Genomic DNA, 13,071 nt, shown 5'->3' with positions numbered 1-13,071 from the left:
TTGTTTTGTTCGTGTGTTTGTATGACTATGTTTGTATTTTAGTGTTGTCTTTTTTGTGCTGGTGAGCCGAAGACAATTTTCCACATCAGTGGACAATAAAGAATTATTCTATTCTATTCTATTCTATTCTGTAAGGAGCTGATCACGAAGAGAACATCAATATTCAGAACTGAGAGACTCTTATCCAAGATTAGCTTGTGTATTTAAATGATAATATTGGTCGATGTGCACAAATGAAGTGGAAGATACACAAATTCATTATGTTTGCTCACTCGGATTAAGATTATTCTGTGCTTGATAAAAAAATCTAATCAAAATGTAGTTTCTGTACTTGCAAAAAAAACCTAAAAACATCTGCACTCAGAAAGTAGAACACCACCGTTCCCCAGCCTGTGGTCCCAGTCAGGGCGTGTGGCGGCTGTATCACGTTGCTCCGAGAGGGGGCGCTGCTGGCAGCTGAGTTTGGGTGGTAAACAACTGGATGAAACGAAGCCGGGAAACTTGCTAAAAAGCTCCCGGAGAAAGTCTGAAGAAAGTAGCAGCGTCACCAGAGTGTCACGTGAGGTTTCCCGGAAACGTTCATTTTAACAACAGACGTCGCTGCTGGATTGAATCAAAGTCGCTGTTTTCAGCTGCACCGACAAGCTGTTTTAAACGCCCGCTTCTACATGTCGGTATGTACATCTGTAATACTGAGTCCTGTTTGCTAGTTTCCAGTTTCTCACAGTGCTAAAGTACACGTTGTATTGTAGTACACATACACTTGGTTATTATGCAGTTTGGAAGGCAGCTCAGTAATTCAAATTTACTTTTAAAACTTCTGGTGTTTTTTTGCAAATCCCCATAGTAAGTAATACTTAATAACTAGATAAGTATTGAAGATTCTGATACCGATATTTTGATGCTGTATGTTTTAATATTACCATAGTACTTGGCAATTTTGTCAAAAAATTATTTGAATTATGATTATTTTCTTGATTGGTCGTTTGGTCTTCCAGGAGTTTTAGGTCCCTGTTTAGATTACCATCCAGGCTTTGTTGCACATCTGCTACAAGTGTGTCTGTACAAAATAACTCAGAAGAGGGTGAGCAGAATTTAACCAATGTTAGTCAGAATATTCCTTGGATGCATGTCTCCAGATGACTAATATCTGGAGTATATTGAGGTTAAAGTTGACATAACTTTCATCTTCCAAAATATCTCTAACTTCGTTAATAAGGTTAGAGATGAGTTGGTGTAATCAGATTGTGATGATATCATAAAGACACCATGAAATGGTTTCATATTTGTCTGAATAAAACATTTTCTAGAGTATTGCCATTGAATATCTAAATTAAAACCATCGGTTGTAAGTGACTTCATGACATCGCTGAATCATCATGAAATGTTTCTATAATCCAAAAAACACATTTATTATGTACACGTATAGTGTTTGCATCGCTCCTCTTATTGCTTTCATTGTGACTGCAGTCATAAGAAGAAAAATAAATTAAAATAATTCCAGTCTCAATTTTCTAGAGGTAAAGATGCCTTAAAATATTCAATGTGAGAGTTAATTAATCCCAACCAGTTTGTGTATACAAGTCATTCATTCATTCATTCATTTCTACACCCACTTACTCCAGTTAAGGGTGGCTGGAGCCTATTGCATCAGTCATAGGGTGTGAGGCAGAGTTTTGATGCAACTCAAAAACAATAAATGGGCGATTATATGGTAACGGAATTACAATCGCAGCACATTTTTTATGGGGAGCTAAAATATGGCCAGATTTTCCCGTCGTCGTAATTCCGTTGCCATAGAATCACTGAAATGCCATCATCTGGTAACTCACAAAATTAAGAGGAGAACATACGAACTGTTTCATGCACACACACACACACACGAAAGTTTGATCACTAACTGCTTTCATTTTGACTCTTATTGTGGCCATGATTACAGCAGTGTTGGCTGTTAAGTGAGAAACTAGTGGAGTGCCACCATATCCCAGAAACCCAGGCGTGTTGAGTGGTCGGACAAAGCGCCTGTGGGGCGGTCCACTGAGCGTATTGGTGTGAAGCTAAGAATAGCACAAATACAGTTAATTGGTGGAAAGCTGTGACTCCCCACTGTGACAATGGAGGCATTTCCTGCTGCGACAGACAGCCGTCTCAGTGAAGACTCAGGTAACAGTCTTTTAAAAAGCTCTAATTGCTCAGCTGTAAATGGGAATCCTGTGAACAATAACAGAGCTACAATTTCCTGTAATAATGGAATTATTTTTTTACAAGATGCTTTCATGCTGTTGAACACAACAGAAGACAATGGTAATTGTTGTGTATCGGCTCCAGTTCAGAAGCTACTGTATTTTAGTGTGACTTACACAAATACTGTATACATTTCTATGAGCAGAAATTGTTGCTTTTCTAGTTGAATAGATAACTAGGATATCTATTAAATTTTCTAGTTGAATAGAACTTGCTTTAAAGGCTTGATCACACATTTTTGTTGACTGACCAACAATGTTGCAACATAAAAAATTCTAAAATTCTAGACTTTTCAGGTCATATCTGCCACTGTGTCTGATCTACTTTTTGCAGAATCACAAGTTACAGAGAGTAACATTAAAGCAAAAATGTTTGGAACATTCAAGATACGCTTTGTAGCTCGCTTGTGTTTGAGCATCTTTGGCAAAATTAGCATGTTGTCAGATTCTTTCATGCTTTGGACTCAAATTCATACTCATTTAATATTTTCCTATTCCTGCATCATTGTGATGTGTGCTTTTCACTGTTTCTGCCAGGAAATGCAATATTTACTTAATCTACTATAGTTATGTCAATCAGTGCCACCAAACTTGGACTGTCGTAAACTGGGATCGTGATCGCAGATCATGATCGTGAATGTATGTTAATTTCGGGTGATAAGCGCTGTACAGTTTTACTAAATTTTGATAGATCTTTCCTGGCACTTTGTTTGACAGACGTGGTGCTAGAGGAGCGAGCAGCCAGTTAGCACTACACATTTTAAAGGCACATTAACACTCTCCTTTGCTATTCACCAAGATGGTTTGTTTCTGCAGGATGGTGCATATGATACATCCTTCCTACTGGTCAATCAGGTAGCACTTTCCACATAAATGAAGTTTTTCTCTTTGTTGTGGCTATTTCCGTCCTAGTAACAGAGACATTACAGGTGAGTAGCCAGAAGAGCAAGAGGACGGAAGTCCCCCTACCCCACCTTACAATAAGGGTTTACTTTCAAAGACAATTTAAAACCGTTTTTTGCACATAATAATGATGATGATGGTGGTGGTAATTACAGTATTTTTTTTTTTGCATGAAGTGCACTAAGTGGAATCGAAAGGCCATATTCTAAAAAAATGTTTACTGTAATTTTTTTAAATAAATGAAACATTCAGGAGCAGTTTGGATTGAAGGTTGGTTTATTAATGCATGGCAGAGTTGTTAAACTGTCAAGCTATTTATTGGATTGACTGCATTGTGCTTTTTGCAAGTGTGATATCTAGGAAAACACTATTGGGTCAGACTCTGTATCAACACATACTCAGTAGTAAATGACTCTGATCAGGATTTTGAAGAAAAAAAAAAAAAAACTGATCAGGACATCCCGATTGGAAAATCTCTGAACTAGAAAGGCGCTGTGTCATCACTGCATCACATTTTCTGGCAGTCACATGGAGCAAAACTCACAGAAAGGGAAGCGTCTTTTTGCTGTCTCTGTTCAGTACAGTCTGCTGATTTGTCACACAAAATCTGTCACTGTAGAAACAAAAAACATCTGTGATAGCATATTTTTCAAATGCTATGTTCTTGATGAGAGTGAAGATTGTCATTCACTGTTTATTATTGTTAGTCAAATAATTTGTGATTGCAATCATGGGTTTTATTTAATTATTTTAATAAGTTACAACACATGCTAATTTGAATTAGTTTAAGACAGTTATTTTATTTATTTATTTTTGCCCAGTTAAGGCTGTAATTATTTTATTTTTTGGTTTGTGAATTTTTCTGGGACTCCAGGGCCAGGGTCGGTTGTAAAAAAAAAACATGGTTTGAAGGGTTAGTCGGTTAAAAGAAAAAAAAAACTACCATGTTGCCCGTGGTGATCCACGAGCTCTAGTTTGGATAGTGTTTATAAAATAGGTAGCTGACATTTTTCAAGGATGGTAATAAATTATGCAAAGTTTCTATAATGACTTGGAATGGCGTATGAGTCCAGAATGTTTTTAGACTTTAGACCTCAACAGTTTTTAGAAGAAGATCTCAACCCTGTTATTTCATGTTAATTACATAATTTTTTTTATTATTATTTAATTGTATTATTACTTCTATTTTGTCATTTGATTTTTAAATGTTAAAGTGTTTTCACTTCTTGGGTCATCCATGTATTTTTAACATATCTGCAAGTATATTATGTACATACATTGAACTTACTAAATAAAATCACACATGCACACTTTTAATAGATCGATGATTTACCGACCCTTGCTGGAATGGTGTGTGAGTCCAGACTGTAATTATATTAGTCCTATCAATGTTCCCTTTTTTCAGCATTCATCCTTGATCCAAAATACATAAGCATACCAAATGGCAAATGTCAGCTCTCCCCAGTTTGTCTGTGATCAACATGCACACAGAGCTTTTTGTCTTTTTTTTACATTTTACTGAAAGCAGGTGCATTTATTTTTACACACCCACAAACAGAGGGTGGTATGTAGAAGAGAATTTTTCACTCATGGTACCAGCAACATGACACTTAACTCACGCATGGTAACAGCAACATGACACTTAACTGACTAAACCAATTGAACTGCAAAAACACAATGAATCAATAACACGAACAACACTGTTAAACTAACATGAAACACAATAACATTTGAAACCTCGAACTCCAATGGTGCATTGCAGTAGAACGTCCATTGTTCACTGATGTTGGTTAATATCTCTAATTTCTCTAAACATATTAGTCCTATCAACTTTGTTCAGTTCCCTGATTAGCTAAGAAAGTCACTTTGAGCAAGACCCTTATCCCAGCCTAGTCTCACATTTGTTTTCATCCTCTCGTCACGAAAATTTGACTCATTTCGTGACTTTTTTAAACTCACTATTACTAACCCTACTCCTACCCCCAACCCTAACCTTAACCACCCCGACCCCCCACTTCACTTTTAACTTCGTGCAGCCATCACGGAATGTATTAGAATGAAATCGTGCTGCCGTGACGAAAATGAGGCGCTTTTCATCGCAATATCACAAACCAGTAGATTAATGTATATTTCGTGCTGCTGAATCACGACTTGCCCTGAGACTGGGTTGCTTATCCCTATGTAATCCACACGTTGCTCCTTTGGTGCATCTTATAGAAAGACTCTGATGTGTGTGTGTGTGTGTATCACTGTAAAGCATTCAGGTATTTTGTGCTCTGCAGCACTATGTGTATATAGGTGCATCCGGAAAGTACGGTATTCACAGCCCTTCATTTTTCATCATTTTGTTGTTACAGCCTTATTCCAAAATGGAGTAAATTCAGTTTTTCCTCAAAATTCTACTCACAACACCCCACAATGACAACACAAAAAACATTCACGCCAAAGAGTTCAATTTCATCAGACCAGAGAATTTTGTTTCTCCTAGTCTGAGAGTCCTTCAGGTGCCTTTTGGCAAACTCCATGTTCCTTTTACTAAGGAGTGGCTTCTGTCTGGCAACTCTACCATACAGGCCTGATTGGTGGATTGCTGCAGAGATGGTTGTCCTTCTGGAAGGTTCTCCTCTCTCCACAGAGGAATGCTGGTGCTCTGATAGAGTGACCATTGGGTTCTTAGTCACCTCCCTAACTAAGGCCCTTCTCCCCTGATCGCTCAATTTAAACGGGTGGCCAGTTCTAGGAAGAGTCCTGGTGGATCTGAACGGCTTCCATTTACAGATGATGGAGGCCACTGTGCTCATTGGGACTTTCAAAACAGCAGAAATGTTTCTATACCCTTCTCCAGATTTGTGCCTCAAGACAATCCTGTCTTGGAGGTCTACAGACAATTCCTTTGACTTCATGCTTGGTTTGTGCTCAGACATGCACTGTCAACTGTGGGACCTTAGGGCACATACCTTAGACAGGTATGTGCCTTTCCAAATCATGTCTAGTCAACTGAATTTACCCCAGGTGGACACCGGTTAAGCTCTACAAACATCTCAAGGATGATCAGTGGAAACAGGATGCACCTGACCTCAATTTCAAGCTTCATGGCAAAGGCTGCGAATACTTATGTACATGTAATTTCTGAGTTTTAAAAAAGTTTTAATAAATTTCCAAATACCTCAAAAAAACTTTTTTTCCATTGTTATTATGGGGTATTGTATGTAGAATCTTGAGGAAAAAAAATGAATTTCATCCATTTTTGAATAAGGCTATTCCAAAATGGATGAATTTTATTTGGGAATAGCCAAAACATGGAAAAAGTGAAGCACTTTAAATACTTTCCAGGTACACTGTACATTCCTGTCATATTTGCTGTTTTCTCTCCTTGCATTTGGCAAAAATAATGTGTAACTTTGGCTGTATGATCGCAACATACCAGGCATGCCTTCACCCTTGGACAAACAGACCGACTTGTGAGCTCATTACTTTCTGGCAATGAGAATAATAAATACGTGAAATAGAAGTTGAGGCATATTCTTAGATGGTGTGATTTATAGTAAAACCTTTCTTTGAAGTTTCTTGAAACAAACTTAAATTTTCTATCACCAAAAATAAATAAATAAATAAATCTCTCAATACCTTGCTGTGTCTCCATAGAAGCGGCGTCGGTGCTGCGTATCATTATGAGATGTCGTCTCCCAGCGCCCCCTTCGTGCAAGTCAGGTTTGATGACATCCTTTTTTACGAGAACTGTGGCGGCGGCAGCTTTGGAAGTGTGTACCGAGCCAGGTGGATCTCCCGGGACAAAGAAGTGGCAGTGAAAAAACTGCTCAAGATTGAAAATGAGGTAGGAGTCATAATTGCTTGTGCTTTTCATATAGTTTTTAATTGTCAGTATAGTAATCATTTTAATTGCTACCCCTCTTAGTGGGATGTGGTGACTTCTGCGCCAGTCACTCATGATCATTATACTCCACCTCTCATGGCTGCATCAAATTGTGCTGCAAAGGAAACACTATTCTAAAATGAAAGAATGCTTTTGGCCCAATTACAGCGTAGACTGTTCTTGAAATTGCTTTCAAATGACAGCATCATTGTCTTTAAGACAAAAAGGATAATCTTTGAAATCTTTTCAAGGAATTTCTTTTTGCATTTGTTGGCTTGTGATAGGACGTTCGGAAAATTATTCGTCGTTTCTTTGATGAAATTCCAAAAGATCAGAGATATCCATTGAGCTTTACTCAAGTGGAGAGCTGATTGTTCAGAGAAAATAATCAAATAATTCTTTCACATTGAGCCAATTATTCTATTAATTAGAGTGTTTGACTAGTTAATTGAATTGGTTTTGTTGGGTTCTTGTTCATTCTAGGACTTGCTATAAAATAAGATCTCTGGCCCCGATTGATACACTGTACATACTCTCACTTTCTTTTTCTTCTCTCGTTAATGCGAAGATTTACAGTCATTCATGGATTCTTTGCACAGTTCAAGTTACATCATCTGCTTGTCTGTTCAATACACAGGCTGAAATCCTCAACGTCCTCAGCCACCGTCACATCATCCAGTTTTACGGGGCCATTGTTGAGGCACCCAACTATGGGATCGTCACTGGTAAGCTTTGACTGTGTACAGCCGTATAATCCTACTCAGCACACAACAGAGCTGCTGAATGACACCAGGCTGGAAAATGTAGCAGCTGGTCTATTTGTATTGTATTGTATTTGTACTAGTTGCACAGTATGTTTAACTCTGGCTCAGAGGTTTAATTTATAAATGCCAGAAGGTTCAGGAAGTGCACTCAGTGGTATAGTAGTTGTATTCCCCCCAACTTTTTTTGGTCTCAGAAGTAAGTTATGCAATGATGGACTTTTGTAAACAAGGGAGCCTCCCAACCTCTGCACTGACTCTGGCTCGAGTGTACGTGTCATCCTGTATCAGTTTTATTATACTAGCCCCATCTATCAGGAAGAGAAAAAATATCAGATCTGTGTGCGCACGTGTCAGCTCACAATCTTCTTGAAATTGTGACACATGGTTCTGTCTTCTGCCAAAGATTAAAAGAAAACATTTGAGTTACTGTATCTCTTCAGTATGAAGAGATCAGTTGGAAATGTTTCACAATATTTCTTTGTGTAACAGGAATAAAAGTGACGAGGGTGTTGCCTGTGGGGATGCTCAGACTCCAGATTGGGTAATGTTTAGAAAATAGGTAGCTGACATTTTTTAAGGGTGGTAATAAATTATGCAAAGTTTCAATGATGACTTGGAATGACGTGTGAGTCCAGAATGTAATTATCAACGTCCATTGTTTACTGTTGTTACGCAATATCTAATTTCTCCAAAAATATTAGTCCTAACAACGTTCCGTTTTGGCGGCATTCGCCCTTGACGCAAAATACATAAGAGCACCAAACGCAGATGTCGGCTCTCCCCAGTTTCTCCGTGATTGAAGGTACACGCACACACACGCGCATGCACATACACAGAGGCCACTTCGCTTTTAATATATAGATGATTTTCCGCCCCCTGCTGGCATGATGTGTGAGTCCAGAATTTAATGATCAACGTCCATTGTTTACTGTTGTTATGCAATATCTGTAATTTCTCCAACAATATTAGTCCTAACATTCCATTTTGGCGGCGTTTGTCCTTGACGCAAAATACATAAGCGCACCAAACAGCAGATGTCGGCTCTCCCCAGTTTCTCCGTGATTGAAGGTACACGGACACACACGCATGCACATACACAGAGGCCACTTCGCTTTTAATATATAGATGATTTTCCGCCCCTTGCTGGCATGACGTGCGAGTCCAGAATGTAATTATTAATGTCTATTGTTCACTGTTGTTAGCTAATATCAATAGTTTCTCCAAAAATATTTGTCCTATCAACTTTCCATTTGGTGGTGTTTATCCTTGACCCAGAATACATTGCACACCAAACGGCAGATGTCGTCTCTCCCCAGTTTGTCCGTGATTGAAGTTATACATACGCACGCATGCATACACGTGCACAGAGGTCACTTGGTTTTCAACCCTCTGGGGTCCGAGGGCATTTTTTTGGACAGTTCACTCACCTGGCATAAATGTTTTTTCATTGCTCTTAACAGCTCTCCCTGCATCCCACAATCAAGTTTTATGTCTCTTTTTTTTCAGGACAACCTGTGCTTTCAGAATATATACTCAACAAAAATATAAACGCAACACTTTTGGTTTTGCTCCCATTTTGTATGAGATGAACTCAAAGATCTAAAACTTTTTCCACGTACACAATATCACCATTTCCCTCAAATATTGTTCACAAACCAGTCGAAATCTGTGATAGTGAGCACTTCTCCTTTGCTGAGATAATCCATCCCACCTCACAAGTGTGCCATATCAAGATGCTGATTAGACACCATGATTAGTGCACAGGTGTGCCTTAGACTGCCCACAATAAAAGGCCACTCTGAAAGGTGCAGTTTTGTTTTACTGGGGGGGAATACCAGTCAGTATCTGGTGTGACCACCATATGCCTCATGCAGTGCAACACATCTCCTTCGCATCATCTGTGAAGAGAACACCTCTCCAACGTGCCAAACGCCAGCGAATGTGAGCATTTGCCCACTCAAGTCGGTTACGACGACGAACTGGAGTCAGGTCGAGACCCCGATGAGGACGACGAGCATGCAGATGAGCTTCCCTGAGACGGTTTCTGACAGTTTGTGCAGAAATTCTTTGGTTATGCAAACCGATTGTTTTAGCAGCTGTCCGAGTGGCTGGTCTCAGACGATCTTGGAGGTGAACATGCTGGATGTGGAGGTCCTGGGCTGGTGTGGTTACACGTGGTCTGCGGTTGTGAAGCTGGTTGGATGTACTGCCAAATTCTCTGAAACGCCTTTGGAGATGGCTTATGGTAGAGAAATGAACATTCAATACACGAGCAACAGCTCTGGTTGACATTCCTGCTGTCAGCATGACAATTGCACGCTCCCTCAAATCTTGCGATATCTGTGGCATTGTGCTGTGTGATAAAACTGCTCCTTTCAGAGTGGCCTTTTATTGTGGACAGTCTAAGGCACACCTGTGCACTAATCATGGTGTCTAATCAGCATCTTGATATGGCACACCTGTGAGGTGGGATGGATTATCTCAGCAAAGGAGAAGTGCTCACTATCACAGATTTAGACTGGTTTGTGAACAATATTTGAGGGAAATGGTGATATTGTGTATGTGGAAAAAGTTTTAGATCTTTGAGTTCATCTCATACAAAATGGGAGCAAAACCAAAAGTGTTGCGTTTATATTTTTGTTGAGTGTATATGTTTTTGTTGTGTTTTATAAGTGTAATAAAGGTTTACAATCAAAACTAGGCAAGGAAAAAATAAAGCGAAAAATAATTTTCCACACACATTTATTCAAAACACACAGCAAACTATAATAAACAACTGTTTTGATACTTTATAAAGGTAATTTGAGGTCTTGACTATACAACAAAAAGGTTCAAACAATAAACACAAATGCACATTTTGAACAATATATACAAAATAGTCTATGCGTTTTGTTGTCCACTGATAGGGTAAACAGTGCTTTATGCAGAGAAAGCAACAGAGTTGTCCAGTCACATTCACATGCAAACTAGTGGAGCAATCCTGATAGTTACACACTCTTTGTTTGAGCGCATGAGATTGTCATCAGAGGCTCTCTTGTGCTCCTGCTTTCACTGATCGCTGTGCGTAATGGCGCAGGGCACACTGAGTATGTACTAATAGTATGTACTCATTGGAGCACCCAGGGGGCTATTCAAACAGGCCAACTAGTAACATATCACTCCTGAAAACGATCTTTGGCTTTTCACGTGAGGTAAATCTGCCCTACAATTGGATTTTGGAAAACCATGTGACGGTGAACCAATTCCGATTGGACACTCACGTTGCGCACGTCATCACACAGCTTCTATGAGGAGTACAAAGATAGCCAATGGCTGGCTCGAAAGTCCGTGGAGTTAACTTTTCAGCAAAAAAAAGTACATTTCTATCTCATATCATTCAAAAGTTATTTATAATTTAGCAAAGCTTGGTCTCAGCCATTGTATTTGATGGCGTCGACCCCAGAGGGTTAATATAGAGAAATGGCAGTTAGACTCAGGCCTGTTTTACAAAAAAAAAAAAAAAAAAAAAAAAGAATTACAGGTGTGTGGCTTCGGTGGAGTGTGTTGATTTTCATGTTGGCAACTGTATTAACAGTCATGAGGGAAGCGTGCTAGAAACATTCCAGACACGTGTCTCATGTCGCATCTCTACAGATTCAGACCAGCACCTATTTTTCATGTGTGATGCAAGAAGCACACAGCAAAAACAGACAAGAGAAATGATCTGTAGGCAGGCATTTGACATAATTCCAGCAACTGTAAATAATTATCACCTTTTAATTTTTTCTGTTATATGACTGATGGTCATGCTCTCTTGCAGAATGGGAAACAAAGCACATAGCAGTTCTGCAGCAATACATTCACGATCAGTTTCAAACACCAATACCAAGAGCTTCCATTTAAAGTGCTAACCTACACACTGGGTGCACTTTGCAGTTCAGTGTCTTGCATAAGGACACCTCAACACACAACGAAGCCTACTAAAGGTTTGACATGTTGACTCTTAGTTCATGATGAGGAAGAGCTACAGCAAATAATAATGACGATGTTTTATGCTTTTAATGTATTGACTTACTCTTCTTTTGCTCTGAATTTATGAACCTTTACAACAAATACTGCCTCTGTTTGTCAGTGGCAACATAAAAAAGTCTAATATACATTTATAACACAGAATTCCAGACTTTCTCTTCTGCACTGTTACAATGCCTGCTGGATTTATTTCTAGAAACAGTCACTGAAAATCATTGCCAACCCCAGTTGCATGCTGAACAGGGAGTGTCTGGTTTCTTTCGTCTGGAAGACAATAACCAGCATCCCACGGTGCAGATTAAACACATGCACAGTTGTCTTTGTTCTCCTGGTCAGGAAAAGAACATAACTAATTTTTTGTGGAGACTTGGCCATTGTCCTTAATATATCAAATGCATTCATGTTGTGTTTTCACATATAGCAAAATAGTGTGTTTATACAGTGCTTTCCTGTGCAGCGTTAATATTTTCTTATTTTACATTTTTATGTACTTTCATTAGTTTGTAATGAATAATGCATGTATCTTTAAAAAGCCTTAATGCATTACGGCCCCTTCACACATAGTACAAATTTGGTCGAAGTACGTATGATGCAGGAATCGTATGCAACACGTGTAAAATTGTATCTGCTTCCAATGCCACGTACACCTGTTGCTACAAGTATTTGTGCACACTAGCAGCTGAAAGACAGAGTGTCATTTCACACCCAGAGCACAAAAGTGCAGGAGAGACAGGAGAAGCCGCCATGCTAAACCGGCTAAGAGCTAGTAGCTGCGCTAAGCTAGCGGATTCCTAAAAACACACAAAGTGAATAATGTGTAAATAATTTAGAGGTGATTCAGCAGAGGGAGTGCTTTAGTTAAGGCACGTGAAGATTACACTGTGAAACAAATCGTTATCTAGGTAACTAGATCAATCTAACTGCGCAGATTAAACAGCTAACAGATACAGCAAAACACCGCTGTGCTCTGGAACAGGAAGTGATACAATACCGCAGTGAGAGCCAACCACCAGTAGAGGCCAAATTTTAACTATTAGAGAAAAAATTACTCATAACCATCCCAAAGACGTATCGTTATCTTTGGCTGCTTTCAGTGATGCTGGTATTTGGTTAGACTCTTTCTCTCCGATTGTTCTGTCTGACTTATTTTCATTAGTTACTTCATCCAAACCATCAACATGTCTATTAGACCCCATTCCTACCAGGCTGCTCAAGGAAGCCCTACCATTATTTAATGCTTCGATCTTAAATATGATCAGTCTATCTTTATTAGTTGGCT

At 39.0% G+C, this 13,071-nt stretch overlaps 1 protein-coding gene across 3 annotated transcripts in view; it reads left to right on the top strand.

The window, feature by feature from the left end:
• The first annotated feature begins 525 nt into the window (after positions 1 to 525).
• Positions 526 to 13,071, top strand: part of zak (sterile alpha motif and leucine zipper containing kinase AZK) — a 72,301-nt gene continuing 59,755 nt past the window's right edge. Inside the window, exons 1-3 of one of the 3 annotated variants that reach the window (XM_034186511.1) lie at positions 526 to 674; positions 6,792 to 6,981; positions 7,658 to 7,745. In XM_034186511.1, coding sequence (XP_034042402.1) covers positions 6,823 to 6,981; positions 7,658 to 7,745 — 247 coding nt within the window. In that variant the 5' untranslated portion in view covers positions 526 to 674; positions 6,792 to 6,822. Of the gene's footprint in view, positions 675 to 1,963; positions 2,050 to 6,791; positions 6,982 to 7,657; positions 7,746 to 8,703; positions 8,853 to 13,071 lie in introns of those variants that run through there. The other 2 variants (XM_034186512.1, XM_034186513.1) reach the window with 2 other exon arrangements.

This window comes from Thalassophryne amazonica, chromosome 14 (genome assembly GCF_902500255.1).
Source record: "Thalassophryne amazonica chromosome 14, fThaAma1.1, whole genome shotgun sequence".
Taxonomy (NCBI): Eukaryota; Metazoa; Chordata; class Actinopteri; order Batrachoidiformes; family Batrachoididae; genus Thalassophryne; species Thalassophryne amazonica.
This window is presented reverse-complemented; position numbering and strand designations above follow the sequence as displayed.